Source organism: Hyperolius riggenbachi, chromosome 3, assembly GCF_040937935.1.
Source record: "Hyperolius riggenbachi isolate aHypRig1 chromosome 3, aHypRig1.pri, whole genome shotgun sequence".
Lineage (NCBI taxonomy): Eukaryota > Metazoa > Chordata > Amphibia > Anura > Hyperoliidae > Hyperolius > Hyperolius riggenbachi.
The window spans coordinates 310,596,342-310,623,430 of NC_090648.1; the positions used below are offsets into that span (position 1 = coordinate 310,596,342).

Consider the following 27,089-nt stretch of genomic DNA (forward strand, 5'->3'; position numbering starts at 1 on the left):
ATTGCACAAAATTTGATGCAGTATTATGAACAAACCCGTCAAACACACAACCGTGCATAACTTAATGTGCTAATTACTTAGGGTAAAGCTTTTTGTGTTGCTGCATCTGAATCCGTTAATTCAAAAGCATGTGCTGATATTCATACTTGAGTAATGTTTCAAAGGTAATCTTAGAATTTTGCAGTTACATGTAAGGCAGGGTAAACCTGTGTTGGGTTAGTCTATTTTGCTGCAAGGGGTCGCAAAAGTAATACAAGTCTATGGAGACTTTCACACTTATTGTAGTCTCTTGTGGTGCGGCAGAAGTATCCAATCTGATGCAAGGGAAACAGCACGGTGCTTGGGGTAATTTAAGTCTATGGGCGGCGGACGTAGTGTAAACGAGGGAGTGCAGCACGCATGCATGGACTGACGGGAATCGCAGTGATGTACCAACAGGAAGTAAGTCACTTAGCAGCGCCATGCATATGACCTGTCCGCACACAATGCCACAGGGTCATAGGTTTGTCATTTTGTCACTTTTTGAGTTGTGGTGGGATGCGGCAGGAGCATCATCACATCCCCACCACAATGCAAAAATAGGTGTAAAACCGGCCTCAAACTTTACTTGGCTTGGTTTAAACGCATTTATTATGCAACTGCCCACTGTACTACCGTATTTTTCGGACTATAAGACGCACTTTTTCTTCCCTGAAAGTGGGGGGAAAAAGTCAGTGCGTCTTATAGTCCGAAGGTACCATAAATGCCCCCTCTGTCCTACTTTGCAATGTGTGTCACCGAGTCTACCCTTGGTGTCCCGTGTGCCATCTGCCTTCCTGTGTATCTAGTCTCCTTGTTTTCCTTTGTTTTTCTCACCGCACGTCCCCCCCCCCCTCCCCTTCTGGCATGGTATATTCCGGTGCGATCAATGATGTCTCCCGGACCTTTATGCAGCCATCCAGTCCCGCGCTGCAGCTCCAGCTGATCCTGCCGTCTCTGCCTCCATGCGGCTAATCGAGGGAGCGCTGCAAGCCATGTAACGAGGTCTTCGGGACCTCCGTGCAGCTATCCAGTCCCCCTCGCCGCGGCTCCAGCTGATACTGCCCTGCTATGTGGCCAATCAGGGGGAAGCGCTGCAAGCCAATCTCTGGGGAGCCGATGGTCTCGGAGGCGGGACAATGGCTCCATTATTGGGCCAATCATTGCACTTGCTCAGTAGCAGCGAGTGCAGTGATTGGCCCACTGGCGGAGCCATTGTCCCGCCTCCGAGACCATCGGATCCCCCGTGATTGGCTTACAGCGCTTCCCCCTGATTGGCCACATAGCAGGGCAGTATCAGCTGGAGCCGCGGCGAGGGGGACTGGATACTAGCTGCACGGAGGTCCCGAAGACCTCGTTACATGGCTTGCAGCGCTCCCTCGATTAGCCGCATGGAGGCAGAGACGGCAGGATCAGCTGGAGCTGCAGCGCGGGACTGGATGGCTGCATAAAGGTCCGGGAGACATCATTGATCGCACCGGAATATACCATGCCAGAAGGGGAGGGGGGGGGGACGAAGACCTCGTTAAACGGCTTGCAGCGTTCCCTCGATTGGCCGCGTGGCACCTGAAGGCTTGAAACCTGTATCCTGAGGTTTCTCCGGACGCTACCGGCCGTGATAGTGGTGTGACCTGACCGCTACTTGGGTGACATGGAGCTAGGGAAGGCCGAGCCAGGGCCACTTCTGCGACCGCCAATGGAGGACACAGGAGGTGAGGGGGGCAGATGGCACATGGGACACTGGACGGAGGGGGCACAGAGGGTTTATGGCACAGAGGGGACACACACAGGAGGACAGATGGCACAGTGGGGTGACAGGAGGGCACAGGGTGGCAGATGGCACACTGGGGACACCAGACAGGGGACACAGGAGGGCACAGGGAGGCAGATGACAATGGAGGACACTGGGGACACAGGAGGTGAGGGGGGCAGATGGCTCATGGGACACCAGACAGAGGGGGCACAGAGGGTTGATGGCACAGAGAGGACACACCCAGGAGGACAAATGGCACAGAGGTGACAGGAGGGCACAGGGTGGCAGATGGCACACTGGGGACACCAGACAGGGGACACAGGAGGGCACAGGGTGGCAGATGGCACACTGGGGACACCACACAGGGGACACAGGAGGGCACAGGGTGGCAGATGGCACACTGGGGACACCAGACAGGGGACACAGGAGGGCACAGGGAGGAAGATGACACAGGAGGACACCAGAGACACAGAAAAGGAGACAGTGGCAAAGGACAGAGAGGACACAGTGACATACGGTAGTAGGACAAGGAGAAAAGGAGGACACAGGGGGACAGAGGCAATCATCAGGAGGACAGAGGAGGTCATGTTGGGGGCAAAGGAGGACCCAGGAGGAACAAAGCATGACAAGAAATACAAAGAAGGCACAGGGTGGGCATAATAACTGGGGGATGGAGGGGTGAAGATCCACAAGATGCCCCTGCACCATGGATGCACCAGGTTTACTATATTTTTTTTTCTCCTGGTTTTTGTCCTCTAAACCTGGGTGCGTCTTATGGTCAGGAGCGTCTTATAGTCCGAAAAATACGGTACTTAAACAACTTTTGTTGTTATGTCTTCGTCTTTATCTTTAGGATCTAAATTTTAAATCCTAACTGACAAAAAAGCCACAATAAATAGTATTAAACATACTCCACAGTTTGCTGCAACATATGTCATCATACAGATATTTGATCGTCATTTTAATAATATTGGTAGACAAAAGTGATATGCTTTAACAAATACCCTGCAGAATCCACATTATGCCGATCATGGTTCTATTTGCATAACCAATGCATAGTCTGAGGAGGGACAAAGTGGAGAGTCTGGACAGAGCTGCAGGTCGGCCCATGCTATAGTTGAATTTCAGCATCTTTTTCAGTTGGCTGAATTAGGAAGAGGAATATTTTGCAGGATGAAAATAACAGTAAAACAAGGTTAAAGCGATATACTCATTCTGCATTTTGCACGGCTATAGCGATTCATTTGTGGCTTTGCAGCAGCATGGGTGCGGTGTCTAATTCGGAAACACAGTGGAAATAAGCCCTCATTCTTTTCTTTTTTTTACATGAATATATGTAGCAATAAAAATACCTTTACAGCACACAGGATATTTGATGAATCCAGAGTCTCTTCAAGGGGTCTCCAATCAACTATAACTTCTACATCCTGTAATACAAAGTAGCGATAACAATATTATTGATGGCATGTTTTCTGTAACTTCTTCCCTACATCCTAAAACAAAAAGAGCTTCCTTGGCTTAGTAGGGAAAGGGGCACTGGATCAAAATGCCAGCTAGCTTTTCCCTAAAACATTTCCTCCAGTGTGTATCAAATCACTTATTTACCAAACCAAAACTATGAGTTGATTTTGTTTCCTTGTGGTGACGGATATGAGACTACAGCTGATAATCCAGATAAAGGGAAGATCTGATAAAGAAAGCGTATGCGATTTGTAGTATTTCAGCAACCTGTCAAAACAGGTTTCTCTGCATTTCTGATCTAGTCAAATGGATATCCTTCAGTCCAGAAAAACAGGGCAGCTGCAGCAGACTGTACTTTAAGGCCTCCTTTACACTTGCATTGCAAGTGTGCATTGCGCTACCCTGTAATGTAATGGCTATGTAAGTCAATGGGCCTTTTACACTTACCATGCTGCATTGCACCACAATCCCAAAGCACAGCCTGCAGTGTTACAGCAAGCACCGAGCTTTGGGGTAATGGAAGTCTATGAGTGACACAGTGAACGATGGAGCACGGCGATTAGCGGCCCGCATGTGCAGACTGGCGGGAATCCCAGTGACGTTCTTCTTGCCCAGTAGGGAGTACGTCACTTAACGGGGACAACTCTATGCATATGACCCTGTTAGTGCACTCTGCCACAGGATCATACGATTGTCGTTTTTTGTGTTGCGGTGGGAATAGTGTTGGAATGAGACTCCCTCATGACACTGCAGGAAATGGTGTGCTACCGATGTAAGAGTCTTACCATCTCTATGGTCCCTCTCAGCCAGTCTAATACTGTATCAGATAGGTGCTGCTGAACATGGGTCTTCAGAGCATTTTTAGCCCACATATAACTTGGAACATGAGCATTTCAAAGCGTAGATGACCCCTCTGGATTTACAGTTGATAAATTGTTCCAGTTGGTACTGCTTAAAATTAGAGTGAAGAATGCTTGCCTGTCTCCTCATAAGGGGGCATATGTGAGCCCATCATGTGAAATCCCCCTCCAATTGATTTGAAGTGGCTGGAACAAGGCTCGTCGCAAAGAACCAGATCAGAAGTTAAAATTGGCCAGGCACCATTAAGTGCTTTATAAATATGTGACCAACCATTATTAAACATTGTACAGTGAAAAATTGACTGAGCGGGATGCTGTTGTACAGCGATGAAAAGACATTGGTAGCACACCATTTCCTGCAATACCATGAGAGGTCTCATTCCAAAACCATTGTTATGGGTTTGGAACAAGTCAAACTGACCATACCAAGGAGTGATCTTGTGAGTAAACTACTCCAAAAGGAAGCCAGATGGATGTATACATTTTCATGGCTCCCCAACAGTGCATGTTTTGCAAGCAACCTCACCTATGCACAGGTGGGGTAATTAATGTCTTGGCTAGGTGGGGTCCATGTAGCTGAAACACTAATTTCCCCACCTGTGCATAGGTGAGGTTACCTGCAAAACATGCACCATTGGGGAGTCACAAGGACAGGTTTGAGAAACACTGATCTATACATTAAATACTAAAGCCCCCCCATTGCTTAAATGAAGATATTTACTTCTCTGGTTACTTATAGCCACAACGCATGTGATCAACTTTTATAAGTATATACATATTGTGCATTAAGGTTAACACGTATCTGTCTTTTTTCAAAAGAAAAGTTGTAACTATCAATTACTGATTTTCTAAAGAACAGGGAAAAGACTGGCAGCGCTCAATCAGGCTGCAACTGAAATGAAACCAACAGAGGCATACACCTCCCCCAGGGACTTAAACTACACATCTCAAATACAAATCAGATGCAAAACTATGCACTAATTCCTAATCTAAATAAATTGAATGCAAACTGATATACATGGATGCTCAGCTAGCTAGCCATAAGTAGACTTACATTTTTGTACAACAGGGGATATTGGCAGCACTTCCAAATACAGGCTGCATCCAAATTGACCAGCTGCATAGATGTGCAGAGCCCCCACACGGGTGATTACACAAGTTGCATTCACAACAGATGCAGCAAAGGAGGACATTGGCTTCAAGGACAGCCTGTGCACAAATTGTTCAATGCTAGACTCCTCCACGACAATGACGTGTCCTCTCGGAAGAGACCTAACCACTATCTAAACCAAACTGACAGTTAAAGCGTAGTATGAATCTTAGGCTGCTAGCCACAAATGGTCTACACATTTTCTAATTAACAGAGAAAAGATTGGCAGCACTCAATGCAACTGAAATGAAACTAACAGAGGCGTGCACCGCACCTCAGGGACTTTAAGTGAACCAGTGCTGCACTAAATGCAAAAATCAATACTTACCCGGGGCTTCCTCCAGCAGCATAAGCCCCATCGGAGTCCCTCGCCGTCCTCCTGTGGTCTGCAGTTCAGCTGTGATCAGCCCTGGTGACAGGTTCAGTCGCATCAGTCCGAGTCTACTACGTATGCGCGTGGAGGTCCACGCATGTGCAGAAGACCCAGACTGAACCCTTTAAATTACAAACCTTGAATACAAATCAGATGCAAAACTATGCACTAAACCCCAATTTAAATAAACTGAATGCAAACTCATACACATGGATGCAGCTAGCCATAAGCAGACTTACATTTTTGTACAACAGGAGATATTGGCAGCGCTTCCAAATACAAATCTGTGTGCTGTGATTTGAGATGTGGGATACACATATATTCACTTGTTGCCATTGCTGTGCTTCGATTGTGGATGCTGACAGACTCTTACGTGACGCTGTCAAATTCTTTTCTGCACGCTTGCAGAAACACATCTGACTGACATGCCAGCAGAAGCCTGTGTGAATCGCCCCCCAAGGGCCAAGTATGTATTATTATTATTTATTGTATTTATAAAGCGCCTACGTAAATAGGATAACTTTCTGATCATCACTACTAGCCACTTTTAACTCCAGTGAGGCTGGCTGGACTACCCTCCACGAAGAACAGGTAAGGAAGGTAAGCCTGGCTCATACAATGGACATGACTGAAAAGAAAGGAAAACTGATCACAACACATACCTTTTCTATTACACGTAGTACTCCTGGAATAAGGCTGTCTTGATCTTCCATTTTCCCACAAGAAGAATGTATAAATACTCCTTCTTGGTCATAGACCATCTGATATAAAGAAAGAGAAAATATAAAAACTTTTAGATCTATTATAATCTGCTGCAGATGACTGCAGATTGTATGCCCTATTACAGGGTTTATAAACAGATTGGCTAAAAGTGTATACATATCTTTACAATTAAAATGGAACTTAAAAAAATTAAAATAAAAAATGTCAGAGAAAGACGCATACTCCTCTGCAGCAGTGTAACACTTACAAGTGCTCCACTGTGGTTTTTTTTTAATTATTGTTAATTTAGTACATACTGTATATTGTGTTCACAACCCCTGCAGCACTTTGCTGTGTATATATTGTCTTTCCACTAACTGTTCCTCAGAGGAGCTCACAATCTAATCACTACCAAAGTTATATGTCCATCATAGTCTCGGGACACATTTAAGGGGGCAAGACAATTAACTTATCTGTAAGTTTTGGGGATGTAGTAGGAGAAAACCGGAGTGCCAGAGGAAACCCACGGCCATGCAGACATGGGGAGAATGTACGAACTCCATGCAGATATTGCCCTGACTGGGATTTGAACCAGGGATCCAGTGCTGCAAGGCAAGAGCGCCATCTACTATACCAATGCAAATCGGGAATGTAGATAGTTCCCTGTTGGTGCGATCTGGCAATCCTCCTTAGGCAGCTCTCACTATCCACTAGAGAAAGTAAAAACATGCAAAAGAGAGAGCGCTCTGAGTGACAAATAAATAAGAGCATCCACCCTGCCAAGGACAGGTCTCACCTGTTCAGAAATGGCTGCTCGTAGGACACAGCCTCTTTAGGGGCCAGGGACCAGGCTCACGATCCAGCTCCAGGCGGGGAATCCGGAGGGCCACCAGGGAGTCACGGTCTCAGTTTGGACACTTCCAGGGAGGCTGTAGGCAGGCCAAACGTTAGATCCTGGCGCACACTCACCTTGCGAGACCAAACGGGAGTGAGCGGCGTCTATGCGATGTCAGTAGCGTACTGAGTAGTATTGTGCGGCTAGCAGATATAACCGCTGACTTGCCGCAAATAAAATAGAGAGTGGTGAGGTAGTAAGGTATAAAAGGGGGGCTTATTTATTAGTAAAAACAACGCGTTTCTCAGAGAAAACGTTCTCTGTTTCATCAGGCTAATATAAAACAAGATGGCGGCATCTCTTTTTATAGGAAATGCTAAACATTGGTTCTTTGGGATTGGCCAATCCACATTACATGGGCAGTACTATGCAAAATAGTGTGAGGTCATAAAGGTGGTGCTAATGATGTAACTTCCACTAGGTGGAGTATGTAAATAAGAAGGAGGAGTTAGAAAACTGCTCCTTTATCACAATACTATAAAGATCACTGAATAAAACAATTGAAAGTTGTATATGTAGCAGTAACATTTTTTAGAAAGGATCTTCTTAATTTAAATTACTCGATCTTAAGAGGAAAGTAATATTGAAATTTCCCAATAATCAGTCACCATAATGGGGTACCATTAATTGTTCCCTAGGGTATATATATAGATAAAGAAAGGGAACTGGTATAATGTGAATTCGCTCACAATTTCACATGGTTACAAACAATAGAGATGGGAAGTTCGGATCTTTTCAATGATCCGGATGATTCGAATCGGATCATTGAAAAGATCCGGATCTTTGATCCGAATCTCGGATCATTTTACTACCGAAGCATTCGGGGGTGAAATGACTAGCAGGACAGGAGAAGGGGAGGGGGGTGGACACACAGAGAAGGGGAGAAGATGGACAGAGGGCAGGGAGTGGACAGAGAAGGGAGGAGGGACGAGCAGAGAGCAGAAATGTTTGTTTGCACACTATACCCACATGCTGCAATCATATGCTTTACATGTATTTCACCTATATGCTCAAGCTCATCTGTGTACTTTGAATGCAAACTTCGCACAGTGAAAGAAAGCATTCCACAAAGCATTCCCAGAAGTAAAGTGCAGCTGATCATATTGCGCTGCAATCAGTGCCTGCAAAGTTACTGAGCTGTGCTGAGCTAAGCCAAAAGCTTCCAATGTGTTCACTGTGCACAACTACGGAACACACAGCCTGTAATCAGCAGCACGTTATAGCCAGTATGTGTGCTCTACACATATCTGGCAGTGGCACCCATGTCCCCTCTCTCTCATCTACCTGTCTCCCTGCAAGGCTGGCTCCCATCCAACAGAGCGATCCATCTCAGCTCTGCTTCCAGGACCCCGCTGCCCGCTGAGAGGGGGCGTGTCGCTCCTGGCCCCGCCCCTTTTGCGATCCGAATCACTCATTTTGATGATTCGGATGATTCGACTCACAAAATAGATTCGGATCAAAGATCCGAATTGTTCATGATCCGGACAACACTAACAAACAAAACAGGCATCATGCACACAGATCCAAATACGTATGTATATGTAGCATGTGGGTTTGCCTACTAATGGCTGTACCCCACAGCCACACATACCTGTCGTTCACAATCAAATCTTCCATTATATACTTTGTAAATAAGGAGGAGAGGGGGGAAAGAAAAAAGAACGGGAGAGGGCCACCCCCACGCGAACCCCCGCACCGCACGACCGCGAATCCCCGCGCGAAGCCGACATCGCTCCCGCGCGAAAAAGGCCGCGCCAAGAGCCAGCACCCCCCCGCGAATCAAGCCCACAATGTCACAGCTAGTCTATACCTCCTAATGTATTTCCTCTAAGCATTTATTAAGGCCATCTGGTTCTAGTGTCCCCAATTTGAGTATCCAATATGATTCCCTCCTACATAAGGTGCGAAATCTTTCATGTTTATTGGCCATAGGAATTTGTTCTATAATTGTAGCTTTTAGAAGGTTATAATTTTTTCCATGAACCAATAAAAAGTGATTTAAAACACTATGCTTGCTCTCCCCCTTTTCTATGTTAGATCTATGTTTACTGAGCCGAGTGGGAAGTCCTTCCTATGTAGAACAAATTGCAAGGACAGGTTAGTAGATAGATGACGTAGGTGCTCTGGCACGTTACATAAGATTTGATTGTATAGTGTGTAGATCCTGAGGTAGCGAAGGTCTTAGCTCCATCTACTATTGTCTTAGGGATGTCGGTTTCGCGCGGGGATTCGCGTTTGCGCGCGGGGTTGTCGTTTCGCGCGGGGGTTCGCGTGGGGGTGGCCGTGCTGGGAGTTGGCGCTCTTTTGTGGGTCAGGCCCCATATATTCCTTAATAGGGATATAGGAGATTAATGCATACACTTTATATTTGATGACAATCAATCTCACTGTTCTGGTTCCTATTTTATCCCCCCCCCCCCTCCCCTTTTTTTCTCTTCTATCCCCCTCTCCCTTTCTTTGTTTCTTTCCCCCCTCCCCTCCTTATTTACAAAGTATATAATGGAAGATTTGATTGTGAACAACAGGTAGGTGTGGCTGTGGGGTACAGCCATTGGTAGGCAAACCCACATGCTACATATACATACATATGTGGATCTGTGTGCATGATGCCTGTTTTGTTTGTAACCATGTGAAATTGTGAGCGAATTCACATTACACCACTTCCCTTTCTTTATCTATATATACCCTAGGGAACAATTAATGGTACCCCAATATGGTGACTGATTATTGGGAAATTTCAATATTACTTTCCTCTTAAGATCGAGTAATTTAAATTAAGAAGGTCCTTTCTAAAAAATGTTACTGCTACATATACAACTTTCAATTGTTTTATTCAGTGATCTTTATAGTATTGTGATAAAGGAGCAGTTTTCTAACTCCTCCTTCTTATTTACATACTCCACCTAGTGGAAGTTACATCATTAGCACCACCTTTATGACCTCACACTATTTTGCATAGTACTGCCCATGTAATGTGGATTGGCCAATCCCAAAGAACCAATGTTTAGCATTTCCTATAAAAAGAGATGTCGCCATCTTGTTTTATATTAGCCTGATGAAACAGAGAATGTTTTCTCTGAGAAACGCGTTTTTACTAATAAATAAGCCCCCCTTTTATACCTTACTACCTCACCACTCTCTATTTTATTTGCGGCAAGTCAGCGGTTATATCTGCTAGCCGCATAATACTACTCAGTACACTACTGACATCGCATAGACGCCGCTCACTCCCGTTTGGTCTCGCAAGGTGAGCGTGCGCCAGGATCTAACGTTTGGCCTGCCTACAGCCTCCCTGGAAGTGTCCAAACTGAGACCGTGACTCCCTGGTGGCCCTCCGGATTCCCCGCCTGGAGCTGGATCGTGAGCCTGGTCCCTGGCCCCTAAAGAGGCTGTGTCCTACGAGCAGCCATTTCTGAACAGGTGAGACCTGTCCTTGGCAGGGTCGATGCTCTTATTTGTCACTCAGAGCGCTCTCTCTTTTGCATGTTTTTACTATCTACTATACCAAGGGTGCTTAAAGGGACCAAAAAAGCCATCTTACTAAAATCGTTATGCAAAACAGAAATTTGCCTTCTTACAGCAGAAGGTATTTGCGATTATTCAGATTGGAGTGAGCATATGATGTCTCCCACAATGCATAACTACTGAATATGAAAATTATCCCCTTCCCATCCCTGATGGATAAACACATGTCAAGAACCACTGGAGTGCCATGATGTGTCAGCTTGTTAATTGTACAGAGCCACAATATAACACCGTGCCGCCGTGGTACTAGGGTTGCTTTCCTTTCTCTGCTGCCAAAGTCCACCCACAGCATAAAGATCATTACTGGCATATTTACTTCCAGACACTGACCCAAAAAGTTTGCATAGTTGAGCGGGTTAGTAGCTGGTAGAAAACACTGCAACAGCAATCGTTACAAGGACACACAGAGTGGAAGGCTGTGAAATCCAGGCATCAGGGCAGCTGTTAGCTCGCATTAATTCTGCAGCTGCAACAGGCTTCTGCCATTAGCTCTGCTAAGAAACACGTGGAAATGGATCTAAGCTTTCTTTCTGAAATCCTGCGATGTGCAGCAATGTACACACACCTAGATTTACTGCTCCATTATAAATGTGTGCCTTAAGTGCTCCTCATTTTCTTATTTCCCATAATGTTGTTGTTAATCACAGCCATTATAATCCTTATGTGGAGAGATGCACTAAATATTTCAAAGGTAACTTTTGAAAGTGTCTTAGCTTCTAAAAAATATCCAAGAATATGAAGTGGCATTAAAAGTTTGTTACCTGCCATTATCGGCTGCTACCAGTTCCTCCACTTTCAAAATATTGCTCATTATTTCTGCTCAGATATCTATTTATGGTTGAGTAGTGGATTTCTAGTTACGGGAAAGTGCTGCTCTAGCAGTCGTCAAAATCTAGGAATAGCTATTCTGGTTTTAAAGATTGGACTCCTACAGTAATAGTTCTTCCATTTCTGAACTACTGTGCAGTTCAAATAGGATCATCACTGTATAAATCCAAATTATTTTCTCTCATAATCCCACTACATGTGCAGGTGAGCACACTTCTCTTTCTGATAACTGCAGCATAAATCAGAGAAGGTATGAAAAGCTGTCTGGAGATACTATCTGGATATAAATAAATAGATTGGTTTCATATTTACAGTTTGTCTGAGTTGTTAAAGCTGAGAGGAATGATGAGTATATTAGCGGGTCATCTCATCCTTTAATGGAACTAGAATAATTTGTGTATGTACCTTCCACTTTCCATTCCCCCGGGTTTCCTGTCATATTACACATCACTTTGTGAGGGAAGGGCAAGTGCTGTAGCCTTGTCCCCACGGACATAGGACTGTAGCAGTCAGGACCCTCCAGTAATTAAAGTACAACTGTAACAAGAGGAATATGGTGGCTGCCATTTTTTTTTCCTTTTAAACAATACGAATGGATCCTCACTATGGCCTAGTGCACACCAGAGCGGTTCGGCTGCGGTTTGCGATCCGCTTGCGGGTGCGGATCCGCTAGGTTAATGTATTTCAATGGGCTGTTGCACACCAGAGCGGGAGGCGTTTTGCAGAAACGCATACTCCCGGGCTGCTGCAGATTTTGGATTGCGGATGCGTTTCTGCCTCAATGTTAAGTATAGGAAAAACGCAAACCGCTCTGAAAAACAGCACTTCAGAGCGGTTTGCCAGGCGTTTTTTGTTACAGTAGCTGTTCAGTAACAGCTTTACTGTAACAATACATGAAATCTACTACACCAAAAACGCTTCACAAAACCGCAAAATGCTAGCTGAAACGCTACAGAAAAAGAAGAAAAAGCGTTTCAAAATCTTCTAGCATTTTGCGGATCTGCTAGCGGTTTTTGGTGTACACCAGGCCTATAAGTGCTTTTCTAAGCGCTTGTGATTGCTGAGCGCTTTTTAAAAAATAACTCACATTAAACTCACTTTCATTAAAATCGCGGTAGCAATCACAAGTGTTCAGGAAAGGGCTTATAGTGTGGATCCAGCCTACCAGTTGCCAGGCTATCCTGCTGATCCTCTGCCTCTAATACTTTTAGCCACAGACCCTGAACAAGCACGCAGCAGATCAGATGTTTCTAACATTATTGTCATATCTGACAAGATTAGATGCATGCTTGTTTCTGGTGTAATTCAGACACTACTGCAGCCAAACAGATCAGCAGGGCTACCAGGCAACTGGTATTGTTTAAAAGGAAAAAAAATATGGCAGCCTCCATATCACTCTCGTTACAGTTGTCCTTTAAAGAGACACTGAAGCGAAAAAAAAAATATGATATAGTGAATTGGTTGTGTACTATGAATAATTACTAGAAGATTAGCAGCAAAGAAAATATTCTCATACTTCTATTTTCAGGTATATAGTGTTTTTTCTAACATTGCATCATTCTATATTATGTGCAGATTACACAACACTCAGCATTCAAAATGAGTCTTTCAGAGCAGTCTGTGAAGTAATGACCTCTCCTCTAGCAGAGAAAAAGTAAACAGTTCACTTACAGTTGAGATAATAAAAGTCAGATAACAGCCCTCTCGACTAAAAGACTTAAAGCGGAATATAACCCTGCATTTCAACTTTGCTCTAAAACATTATTTACAGCATATTATACCGTATTTTTCGGACTATAAGACGCACTTTTTCTCCCCCAAAAGTGGGGGGAAAAAGTCACTGCGTCTTATAGTCCGAATACAGGGAGTCCCGGTTTGTTTAATCCCACTGCCCGGGTGTTATGTAGTTATCGGCAGCCATGTGTCACCGCCCCCCGCATTGTAATTAGCTACATCAGTATAATCTGATTGGCCCCCGCTGTGTAGTTAGCTGCTGCCATGAATACCTGATTGTCCCCGGGCCTGCAGTGTAATTCGCCGCATCAGCATAATCCAATGCGCCCCGCTGTGTAATTAGCAGCCATATCTCACCCGATCTCGGGAAGTCCACGCTGCTTAGAGACCCCCGCTGTGTAGTTAGCCGCTGCCATGGATAACCTGATTGTCCCCGGGCAGGCAGTGTAATTCGCCGCATCAGCGTAATCCAATGCGCCCCGCTGTGTAATTAGCAGCCATATCTCACCCCATCTCGGGAAGTCCGCGCTGCTTAGAGACCTCTCATATACGTCATTCTTTCCCCTAGTGCCGGCTTTTCATGTTGCGTCATTACAGGCGGCCGGCACTAGAGGAAAGAATGACGTATATGAGAGGTCTCTAAGCAGCGCGGACTTCCCGAGATGGGGTGAGATATGGCTGCTAATTACACAGCGGGGCGCATTGGATTACGCTGATGCGGCGAATTACACTGCCTGCCCGGGGACAATCAGGTTATCCATGGCAGCGGCTAACTACACAGCGGGGGTCTCTAAGCAGCGTGGACTTCCCGAGATCGGGTGAGATATGGCTGCTAATTACACAGCGGGGCGCATTGGATTATGCTGATGCGGCGAATTACACTGCAGGCCCGGGGACAATCAGGTATTCATGGCAGCGGCTAACTACACAGCGGGGGCCAATCAGATTATACTGATGTAGCTAATTACAATGCGGGGGCGGTGACACATGGCTGCCAATAACTACATAACACTCGGGCAATGCCCCCGGGGGGGGGGATAGCTGAGGACACAACAGGACAAGCTAGGGACACACAGATTACACAAAAAGGACAAGCCTAGCACATAGGGGGACAAGCTGAGGACACAGAGGGACAAGCAGAGGAAACAGGTTGACAAGCTGAGGTCACAACAGGGCAAACATAGCACACAGGGGGACAAACAGAGGACACAGTTAGACAAGCCATGGGCACAACAGGACAAGCATAGCACACAGGGACAAACAGAGGAACAAGCATAGCACATAGGGGGACAAACATAGGATACAGGGGCACAAACAGAGTAGGATACAGGGGGACAGATAGGGACACAGGAAGACACAAGGGGCATAAGAGGACACAGGGAGACGCACAAAGTACAGGAGGGCTATAATAATTGCTGTGAGAACATCCACAAGATGCCCCTGGACCATAGACACACCAGGTTTGCTATATTTTTTTTTTCCCTGGTTTTTGCCCTCTAAACCTGGGTGCGTCTTATGGTCCGGAGCGTCTTATAGTCCGAAAAATACGGTATGCAAAAAGCATTTTTTTTTTACTAGACCAGCATTGGAAGGGTTAAACACAGAGGTTTTAAGTTCCGTGCAGACGTTCAGATAGTTACATTCTATTTAGTTAGATGTATCTATTGATAAACAGTTACACACTCTTTGGCTGTCCTCCAAGCTCCTTCTCAGTGAGAGAGAGATGAGTCACAATAAACACTTAAAAGATACATATTTGTAAACAAAAAGTATCTAACTGAAGTTCGGATGCGTCTGCAGAAATCTCTAGGGACTTTAAAGCCCTGTGTAACCCTTCCAATGCTGGTCTAGTAAAAAAAAAAAAATGCTGGTTGCATATAATATACTGTAAATAATGTTTTAGAGCAAAGTTGAAATGCAGGGTTATATTCCGCTTTAAGTAGGAGAGTTAATGGCTTGTTTGCATAGAGATAACAACTGGAGTTTCTTAACTCTTCCTGTACTGGAAACAATTAGACTGATGTATCTGATCTTAATGTTTTATTTCTTAGCTGTACTACACATACAAATCATAATATCATCATTTTTTTTCCGCTTCAGTGTCTCTTTAAGTAAAGAGGAAAGGGGGCGAGGAGCAGTATCTGATATACTACTTCCCAGAAGGTAGTGCAGGGAACAAGGCTCCTGATTGATTCCAAGAGCCAGGCTAAATGACATCCCCCGAGGGACATTCAAATAAGTCTCAGGATTTATCTTAATGAGTACTTCTAAAAGTGAATGGCTAGAATTTGTATAAAAAGATTTTGTTCCTTATAAAAAAAACCTGACTTTTTCAGGATGTAGGCTATGCAAACTTTCTCAATGTAGTTATAGAAATGAATACAGCAAGTGGATTTTATGCATTGCTTAAACATTTCTTTGCACTAATTTTAATGACAAATTTAAAAGATAATTACATCAACAACATGAAATTAGGGTATGCTGAATCAAACTCGAGATCAGATCATTTTAAGTTCTCAAAGCAACAACTAAACTAGCAGTTTGCCCCATCCGCTGGGTGTGTCTGCTCAGGGAATTGCAGCTAGGCGGTACGTACATGGAGAATACAACATGCACAACATTTTCCGTTGGGGAAAGCAGAGAGTCAATGGCCTCAATTCACTAAGCTTATCTCCTGTCTTTAACCTCCTGGGGGTTTCAATTATTTCGCCCAGGAGGTGGCGCAGCACTATTTTTTAAATTTTTTTATTTTTAAATCATGTAGCGAGCCCAGGGCTCGCTACATGATAGCCGCTGTGCAGCTGCATCCCCCCACCCCCTCCGATCGCCTCCGGCAATCAAAGCAAACAGGAAATCCCGTTCAGAACGGGATTTCCTGTTTGGCTTCGCCCGTCGCCATGGCGACGATCGGGATGACGTCATCGACGTCAACGACGTCGTGACGTCAGAGGGAGTCTCGAACCACCCCTCAGCGCTGCCTGGCACTGAATGGCCAGGCTGCGCACGGGGTCTTGGGGGGGGGGGGGAGCGGCGCGGCACGGCGGGTAGCGGCGAATCAGCGCGGAGCGGCGGCGATCGGTATATATACGCAGCTAGCAAAGTGCTAGCTGCGTGCAACAAAAAAAAAAATTATGCAAATCGGCCCACCAGGGCCTGAGAAATCCTCTGTGGCGGCTTACCCCGAGCTCAGCTCGGGATTAGCCCCCAGAGGGTTAATAACTCTTCTAGAGTTGTTACCATGGTGATAAGGCATGTAGTATTCAGGAAACATTTTACCTCAGGCAAACATAAAGTTAACTCTTCAATCCTTAAAATAACTCCAGAGTTAAAGACAGGCTGTTTATTAACTGCATGTGAAAATAACTACAGAGGAGGTAACTTAACTACAGAGGAGGTAACTTAACTACAGAGGAGGTAACTTAACTACAGAGGAGGTAACTTAACTACAGAGGAGGTAACTTAACTACAGAGGAGGTAACTTAACTACAGAGGAGGTAACTTAACTACAGAGGAGGTAACTTAACTACAGAGGAGGTAACTTAACTACAGAGGAGGTGCCTTATTATCTCCAGCATGATCTTAGTGAATTGAGGCCATAGGCTTTGCGCACTGCATTTGCTTTACTTAGTATGTGTAAAAAGGTCTGCTGGTTCCTCTGAAATGTTCTCCATAAACATCAGTACACTTTCGCTTTTCATTTTCTCGCCCACCCCTACTGCTGAATGTGCAAATCCTTCCTTTGCTTCCTTGAAAGCCAGACACACATCCAGAACCACTGGACTGCGCAGTTTGCCTATACGGCAATTCACATTATAGAACCATACCATATACCATAAATACAGCTGTTTCAGAGTTTTTGCTCATCATTAGTGTATGGCATGGATGAATATGGCTCTGGATGGATGAGACATTTTAAGAAGGCAAATTAAAACAGGGCTGGGGAGTCGGAGTCCTGGAGTCGGGCAATTTTGGGTGCCTGGAGTCGGAGTCGGAAAAAAATGCACCGACTCCTAATGAATTTGTAACTGTAATTAAAATAGAAAATATGATAAAATGTTCTATTTCTCAGATAATAGTCATTAAAAATAATGTATATATACAGTAATAGCTGTGCTTAGTCCACAAAAATGAAATAAACCAATCAAAATTAGTTACTTGTGCTGCTTCAATAAAGCAGTCCCCGTATTTTTAAGGTCAGATATACACATCTGATTGTGACTGTATATATGATGTGTACACAGGAATCTCTTATATATACACTAAATAACATCTATGCTGTAAGTATAAAGCATGATGTGTAGCCGTGTCACTAAAAGAGATGGTCAACGAGATGGAAATAATTCTGCATTGATGCTGATTTATGCAAATGTATGCGCTCTCTTTGCTGATGAAATCAAATAATTTGATATGTTGTTAAAATTTGGTTTGGTGACTACAAATTAAAGGGTAACTGAGACGGATACATACCTGGGGCTTCCTCCAGCCCCCTTCAGGCTAATCAGTCCCTCGCTGTCCTCCACCACCTGGATCTTCTGCTATGAGTCCTGGTAATTCAGCCAGTCAGCGCTGTCCGGCCGCATGCCGCTCCCACAGCCAGGAACATTCTGCACCTGCGCAATAGTGCTGCACAGGTGTAGTATGCTCCTGGCGGCGGAGTGTGTGCATGCGCACTACGCCCGACTGGCTCAAGTACCTGGACTCATAGCAGAAGATCCAGGTGGTGGTGGAGGACAACGAGGGACTGATTATCCTGAAGGTGGCTGGAAGAAGCCCCAGGTATGTATAAAACTTTAATTTCATCTGTCTCAGGTTTACTTTGATACACAGTAGTACTATACTCTACATATGCACTCCCCACAGAGCTGCAGGGAATCCACTGAGAATGCTGTGCACATTGAACACAGAGGTGTTGTCTGTTTGCAATCTCCTCATTCCCCTGCAGAGTACCTGCACATCATTCTTACATGTACCCACACTTACATTGCCTAGGGCCTGATAGATGTTCTTTGTTCCGGTTTGTACCTTTTACAAGTACTCTTACCAAGGACTAGTTTTAGTCCAAAGGGAATAAATATAGTAGTCTACATATCCTTCTCACTTCAGTAGTCTTGTAAAATTCCTAAGCGTTGGCAGTTAAGAGACGAATTTCATGTTACATACTTTTAATCAACAAAATTGTAATATGCAAATTAGAGGAGTCGGAGTCGAGGAGTCGGTGGATTTTTGGACCGACTCCACAGCCCTGAATTAAAATTTAGCAGAACTAAAGACGACAGCTAGCTAATAGGGCCAACTTAGAGAGGAAGGGGTGGGCCCAACCTCTATACACACACAAGAAAGGAAGGCAATTTTAGGGCACTAGAAGAAGAAAGAAAACGGGCACTAAAGCCATAGGTGGATTAATCATACCATGGCAATCTGCATAATGTTTTCACGGTTAGCTTCACTTCACAGGGTTTGCATACACGGACACTTTAACAAACCACCTGTATAACAAACCACCTGTATACTGAAATGATATGCTACATTTAATTCTTTCATACACCACTATATTCACATGTAATCTACTATTTCTGCAATTATGACAAGATTTACTTCATGTGTAACACTGCTGGTAATAAGTAATGAAATAGGGTGGTTACGTGGTGAATATAGAAAGAACACTCAGCTGTGAAGTATAATGTTGCCAGTATTTACACAAAGAATTGTGCAAGACTTGCGATTATGAACAAATAGAGAAAACATATCTGTTTCAGGTATGGCCACATTACATTCAAGTCCAAATTGATCCTGGTAACAAAATGAATGGGTTCTCATTATTTTAACTCATATTGATATGCTGTTTGCTGGTGCAGTTTTTGTTTTTTTGTTTTCGAGATAAGCACTTCTTTGCCACTGCATTATTCTACTGATCCTAACCTAAACATACATATCTCCACTACAGGACTCACAACTATCCTAGATTTGCCATAAAGATCTAATTTGATGCTGTCCTCGGTCTCTGTCCCACAATGCCACACCTCATTGCAGCAATGTTATTGTACTGAGTTGCTCCTGATCACAGTAACAGTAAAATGCACTGGCAGCATGTATTCTATCACATTGTCAGCAAAGGCGAGCCGAAGCAAGACAGACAGAGGTAGCCCAGATTTTAATGGACAGCAAGGAGAGGGCCAGCGCATACCACAACAGGCTGCATCTGAAATGACCAACAGCTCACATGTGCAGCACCTCTAATAAGCTATCTGCACAATTCACATTCAATTCAGATGCAAAACATATGCATAACTACTATTACTTACCATGCAAACAGGAAACTCCGGAGTACGGGGGTGGGAGCAGCTACCCTGGTAGTTACATACTAGCAAAATAAGGAAAGGGGGGGGGGGGTTGCGCATCCCTAAAAACATGCTGCAATTGACTGGTTAATCGCTTAGGCATGCACCACCTCTATTAGGCTGAAGTTTCATGCTCTGCGTCCAAAACAAATGCTACATTTATTATGCTATGGAGGAACTTTGGCTTCCACTATAGTTTGCATGCAAAGTATAATATACTGAACACTTGCACCACGGTGAGGTAGACCTCCGGGCAAGTAGCCTAACCTTAGTTAAGAACAACATATGTATAACCCTGGGAGCAGCTAAGCACAAATGTGTAACTTACATTTTAATGGACAGTGAGGAGAGGGCCAGCGCATACCACAAAGGTTGCATCTGAAATGACCAACAGCTCACATGTGCAGCACCTCTAATAAGCTATCTGCGCAATTCACATGTAACATTTGTTTTGGACCCAGGGCATGCATTTTCAGCCTAATAGAGGTGGTGCATGCCTGAGCAATTAACCAGTCAATTGCAGCATGTTTTTAGGGATGCGCAACCCCCCCCCCCCCCCCCCCCCAGATTTTGCCTATTCCTGTGCACTAACGATACATGCCACAGAGCCACTACAGACAAAATTACAAGCAAGAGCTTGTTCACAGAGATACAGTAATTGGGTTTTACACTACAACACAGAGCCAGTGTTGTTGCACTGTCCCCATTCATTTCATTTCTTAATGGAGAAGTGTACAAAAATGTAATGGAGAAGTGTACAAAAACTGACAGCAAAGCATGCAGCAGTATGTTCTTGGAACAAAGTGCACCACAAACCATTTAGAATGTCAGACATTGATCTCTAGGGTCTGCCTGATATACCTGCAATTAGTATAGAACTAGTAGACCTAGCCCGTTTAAAAACGGGCTCTAGGTCTACGGCCGCCACCGCCGCCAGTACGCATGCACACAACTGCCGCGCGCCCGACGCAGGCACGCACCAGCACCACCTCGCTTGCCCGCTCCTGCCCACCTCGCTAGCCCGTCCAGCTCCCTGGCCCCAGCTGTCCATTACTGCGCAGTAACAAAAATCCTGGGACACAGGGACAAAACTGCTGGATGCAGCGACACAGCTTTTATTAGGCAGGATGCTGTCACAAGACTGTTAACAAGCCAACACTTAGAGAAGCCAAATGCTTACTGAGCAATGACCAGTATAACCCTTGCAAAAACAAAAGCACAAAAGAAAAGATGCTGCAATGTGAGCTAAAAAGGTCAATACTGGGCCTCAGCCCTTCTGAGATACACTTACCATGTGATCTGAGACTGTGCACCTGCATATATGAAGAACAGTGGACTGGTCAATCCAATGGCACTGCCCCATGCAGGAGTGTTTTTGATCTTACCAAAGCCCTCATTGTTGTGACCTCTTTGGCTTACTTACGCCACCTCCACAATGACTTCAATTTACAAAGAATGCTGTCACTGGTCACATGAATTTTGGTTTGGGCACTTCCACCAGCTCTAATTAATCAATTACAGGCTAAGGAAACTGGAGCGACAAGAGGAAGGAGGAAGTTCACGTTAGTGCTAAAAACAGTCCGTTCCCGGATCGAAAGGGAATGGATGTGAATAGATACAACGTTAACCTATGGATCTGTTCACATCCATCCATTGGAACGGATCCGTTCCACACGATCTGCTGAACAAAGCGCAAGTTTTCTTCTGTAGCAAATTATCCAGACCGCTGAGCCCAACGGAACTGTAACAGGTCCTAAAGCACTGCACTGGGGGCAATGAGAAAAAGGTCATAAACAAAATGTTGCTTTCTTAAAACAAAGTATTTACAATAATTCAGGTTGGAGTGAACTCTGAGATGTCACTGCTGAAATATGCAAATCAACCATTGCTGTCCCTGTGAGCTAAACACCTCCAGAACCGCTGGAATGCAATGATGTGTCAGCTTGTTAATATTACAGAGCCACACTGATCCAACATGCATACAGACTGTTTCGGATTGGTTGATCCTCATCAGTGCATGGCATGGATTAATGTGGCTCTATGGAGTAGGACTTGAAACACCCAGAGTAAGGGCTCGTTTCCACTAGTGCGGCGTGCGTCTCGCAAACGCACGCCGGCACTGAGCGGGTGGGCGGGATCGCAGGCGAATCCCATGAGCCGTGCCATGCACGGCTATGGGATTCGCAGCCTCCGCCGCGAATTCTGTGGGGGGTTCCGGCCGAATCGCTCCCGCAAGCGATTCCGCCGCGGCGCCATCATCCCCTATGGCAGAGTTTCCCCGTGCGATTCATGTGCGGGGAAACTCTGCGGAATCGCAGCGGACACCGCGATAGTGGAAACGGGCCCTAACAGACTACCCAGCCAGCTCATGGTGGCTACAGAGGAAGGTCGTTAGCTTTACTCTGTGAAATCATTTAAAATGCTGAGTGTAATGGGTAAACTGCAAATATTAGACATATTAGAGAATGATGCAATGTTATAAAAAAAAAAAACTATATAACTAAAAATAAAAATATAAGACTATTTTCTTTGCTACTAATGTTCTATCAATTATCTGTACTACACATAGAATTATATCATAAGTTTTTTGTTTTGTTTTTTTTGCTTCAGTGTCATTTTAAGCACAAAAAAACACAAGCCTGAATTAGGGGTAACAGTACACAGTTTGTGAATGCACAGTTGCATTATGGAAGGAAAAAAAAGTTTAACAATACTAATATCACCCTTGTAAAAAAAAAAAAATGTAAATGCCCCTTCAGTCACTCAACCAATCAAAGGCTCAAATTTTAATGATAGGTAAAACTAGACTACAAATATCAACGCTTAATTGTTTACAAATACACAGAACCATGTTGACAAAATAATGGTTTATCATTTCCTCTTGTAACTGTAATTACATTTTTAAAAGGGCACTTTGTTATATTTTAGTGTTTTGACTTGAAAATGAGTCAGCTATTGTAAAAAATCTAGATTTGCATTCCAAAAATCAAGGCTGATGGACAGAAAAATGTTATTTTCTCTGAAATAATGACATCTTATTTTGTTTGCTCCTCTTAGAAGAGTGGCGATCAGTTGGAATAAGTGTCTTTTCAGCGTGATCACCACTGTTACAAGTGGAGAACAATTACAAGTATAGTTATTTCTCAGCATGTTTTTACCAATCAAAACCGTAGCAAAGAAGTCTGATTGTCACTTTATAAACAATTCATCTGTGATCATCATCCAAAGTCTGCAGTCAAACCTGGGTTAAATGACACTTTGATACTCGTGATATCGCTTGTGGTTTACTACACTTGCTACTAAAGTTCTGGGGCACAGCCAATCACCACGCATCAAGCGTATGTATGTATGTATGTATGTATGTATGTATGTATGTATGTATGTATGTATGTATGTATGTATGTATGTATGTATATACATATATATCGCCTGGAAGAAAAAAAAAAAGCGCAAGGATTTGCCGCTACTAGAATCTCGCTAGGATTAGCAATATTGTACTACTGAATTCCGATAATGAAATATTGGTAATATTTACTGATATTTCACTATGGCTAAACCTAACCCTACTCTCACACAGAACCCGCACTATTCTGATGCCTAACCCTAAGACACCAGTAGGTGTTGCCTAAACCCCCTGGTGCAGCCTAATAGGGCTGCACGATATATTGTTTTAAAAAAAAAAAAAAATCGAAATCTCGATGTGGGGCACGATGATTATGTAATCACGAAGGCGGCTAATTTTGTTAGCGCTTATATTTTTCCGCGGCCCGCCACTATCCGCCTTGTTCCATGCGTATAATTGAACCACAACTCACCTTCCGGAATCCCTCGTAGCTTCTTTCTTCTTCTTCTCCCAGGCATCAGTCGCGTTCGTAACAGCGCAACCGCATGTCATCACAGAGGGGCGCTGGTACTAACACAATAGATGGCTGGGAGAGGGAGTGGGAAGAAGATGGAAGCTGCCAGTATCATCCCAGAAGGTAAGTGGTTACTATGCCTGCTTTCCCCCGCTGCTACACCTATGCTGTCTGGCTACCTACTCTGGAGGCACCTACCTAGCTTACCTATACTGGGGCAACTATAGTGGTGGCACTTACCTAGCTAACCTTTACTAGTGGCAACTATACTGGCTACCAATACTGGAGACACCTACCTAGCTAACCTATACTGGGGCAACTATACTGGAGGCACCTACCTGGCTAAACTATACTGGGGGCATTGTGAATTTAGTGCTAAAGTTTAATTTGAAGAAAATCGTGGAAAAAAAAATCAAAATCGCAATTTTTTACAGAAAAATCCCCCATTTTTAACTAAAATCGTTCAGGCCCACTGCCTAACCCTAAGAACCCCCCCCCCCCTTTGTGGTGCCTAATCTTAATATCCCCCCCCCCCCCCCAGCTTTCCTCCCCTCACTACCACAAAGTCACAATGTGCTGACTTCAAGGTAAGTTTTGCCGCCTGCAGGCACCTGATTAGCAGTAATGATTTAAAATAATCCTGGGCGTCTGAGCTAGTGGAAAATGCTAATAGAGGCACTGCATTGCAGAGTAGCGTCATTGAATTGTGGAAATGTAAATAGCGGCATTGCGGAAATAAAAGCGGTGGCATTGCATTACAGAGATGCAATGCCGCTATTTGCATTTCCGAAAGCCCCAGCACCGATGTTTCAAAACACTACCACTAATCAGGCGCCAAAATGTACCTTGATTGCCGCATATTACGGCCATTATAAAAGCAACGATTTGTGGCAAAGAAGGTAAATTTCGGCTCCCATAGGTGCCCAATAATGGCCGCCACTGTGCACCCAAATTTCCTTTCTTTATATTCTTCCTATAATATATGCCTATGGTGTTTTTTTTTTTTTTCCAAAAGGGCTCCTGTGCCCTTTTCTCCTGCTTTGGCATCAAGCACCCCCAATTTACTTCTGGAAGAATATATGATGACGTACTTTAATGACAATCAGGGACGGTTCTAAACTTTTTGCTGGAAGATGCCCCCACTCCCCTTCCCTGTGATTTGGAATGATTGCACAGCACCTGATAATTTAGGGCTGGTTCAGACGGACGTTTGTGCAGCGTCTACCGCCAGCGTTCGGGGCTTGGCGTTAAACGCTCCCATTCAAGTGAATGGGAGCGTTTGTACCAAGCTTTTACGCGCGTTTACACGAACGCGGCGTTCGGGTCCTGATTTTCCCTGGCGTTCAAGGAGCCCCTGGAAGCTACATGTAGCTTCCAGGGACGGTTAACCGCGACGGGTAATGTCCCCCTAGGGGAAGAAAAAACGCGACCGCATGCGAACGCAACGCGAACGCTGCTGAAAGCCTGAACGCATCACGAAAGCAACGCCAACGAACGCAACGCCTCCGAACGTCCGTCTGAACCAGCCCTTACTCTGCTTCAATTAATGTTCTCACATGACATGCTGCAGCTCAACACAATAGCACACCGGCTGGCTCAGTCTGTAGCAAACAAGCTGCTCACCCTCAGCCACTCCATTCTGGCTCAGGAAGGTACACAAAGTACAAAAATGCTGCCCCTGAAATCGCTGCACCTGATGCAAATGTTTCACCTTGCTTCATTCATGAGAGAACCTGCCCCGCTGACAATTATGCACCAGAAGAACTAGTAGCTGAAAGTTTTGCCACTTTATAATGGAAGTAAATGTGATTTCTAACCTCCATGGTGATTCCCGGTAATCGCTAAAGCGCTAGCACTTTTCAAAGCGCTAGTGCTATATTACCCTATGGCAGAGTTCTCACTGCAGCGATATGCGCCTATTGCGGGTGTTTTCTGATTAGCACCAACCGCAAAACTTGTTCCCTGCAGCATTTTGCGAAGTGCTGACTGCGATCGCTCTGAATAACAGAAGTGTTCAGTGATTTTACCGCGCTAATCGCAGTAAAATTACTTGCGCAAAGCCCTACCGATAAGAGCTAGCGCTTTGCGCTTTTAGATGTGAATGGGGCCTTAAGGCAATTAACACTAATAATGCAATTGCTTACTTTTCAAAAGGCTGATTACCAAAAAAAATACCGTATTTCGCGCCGTATAAGACGCTCCGGAATATAAGACGCACCCAGGTTTAGAGGGCAAAAACCAGAGGAAAAAAAATTAAACCTAAACCTGGTGCGTCCATATTCCAGGAGCGTCTTGTACATGTTTGCCCCCAAATGGTGTCCTCCTGTGTCCCCACCAGTGTTCCCCATGTCTGCCCTAAGTGTCCTCCTGTGTTCCTATGTGTCCTCTGTGTCCCCTATGCCTGCCCCATGTGTCCTCTGTGTCCCCTATGCCTGCCCCATGTGTCCTCTGTGTCCCCTATGCCTATCCCATGTGTCCTCTGTGTCACCCTGCCTCATGTCAGGTGTTAATCTGTAGCGGGCTTACCTCTCCGCTAGTGTATAGGATGACCGATACCCCCGTGTTCCTCATCTTCCTCCTCCTGGCGATTGCTGCCCCCCCCCCCCCCGGGGTGTTAATCTGCAGCGGGCTTCCCTTTCCGCCATGCCCGTTAGGATTGGAGACCTGCCTCACAGCCGCGCATCTTGCTCTAGTGATCGTCATGTGATAATGACGCAACCATCACATGACGATCACTAGAGCAAGATGCGCGGCTGTGAAGCAGGTCTCCAATCCTAATGGGCATGGCGGAAAGGGAAGCCCGCTACAGATTAACACCCTGGGTGGGGGGCAGCAATCACCAGGAGGAGGAAGATGAGGCACACGTGGGGGATCGGGCATCCTATACACTAGCGGGGGACATGCGGCCGGACACTTAGAGCAGGTATGGGGAGAGGGCAGCGGCACATGTCAGCAGGCACAGTGTACACACAGGCAGGGAATTCCCGATGTGCCGGCGGGTCGCGGTTCGTATTGGCGGGCGTTCGTAAGTTGGGGATTCCCTGCCTTTGCCGTATAAGACGCAGGGACTTTTTCTCCCCATTTTTTGGGGATAAAAAGTGCGTCTTATACGGCGAAAAGTACAGTAAATCTGTCCCCAATTATATGCAAATGTCATGTTATAAAAGTGGTAATCATTTCAAAAAGGGACAAAAACCAAGCGTAGCTGGAGGGAATCATATGCGTAATCAGAGTTGCACAAGTGTAAACAGGCCCTTAGGTCCCATTCACACTTGAAAGAGCAAAACGCCGGCAATTTTTGCGGGAGTGATTTTTCCGCGATTTCACATGGAAAAAAAATCACTGGACAGTGCAGCAATTTCTCAGCGACCGCGTTTAGCGTTTCTATAGTACTGAAACGGGATCGCCAGGAAATCGCCTGAAAATGGTGCAGGCTACGCGTTTGGCGATTTTGGGCAATTTGCAGCGTTGAGTGCAAAATCACCCACGTAGGAACGGGCCCATAGGGTATTAAATCACTAGCGCTTTCAAAAGTGCTAGCGCCTGAGCGTTTTTGCCGGCAAAATGCTCTAGTGTGAATGGGCCCTTATGGTCT

At 45.0% G+C, this 27,089-nt stretch overlaps 1 protein-coding gene across 2 annotated transcripts in view; it reads right to left on the bottom strand.

The window, feature by feature from the left end:
* TBC1D15 (TBC1 domain family member 15) overlaps positions 1-27,089 on the bottom strand; it is a 138,810-nt gene that overhangs the window by 98,758 nt on the left and 12,963 nt on the right. For both annotated transcript variants that reach the window (XM_068276671.1, XM_068276670.1), the window contains exons 2-3: positions 6,278-6,376; positions 3,124-3,198 (exon numbers count right to left, since the gene is read on the bottom strand). In XM_068276671.1, the coding sequence (XP_068132772.1) occupies positions 3,124-3,198; positions 6,278-6,376 (174 nt within the window). The remainder of the gene's footprint in view (positions 1-3,123; positions 3,199-6,277; positions 6,377-27,089) is intronic.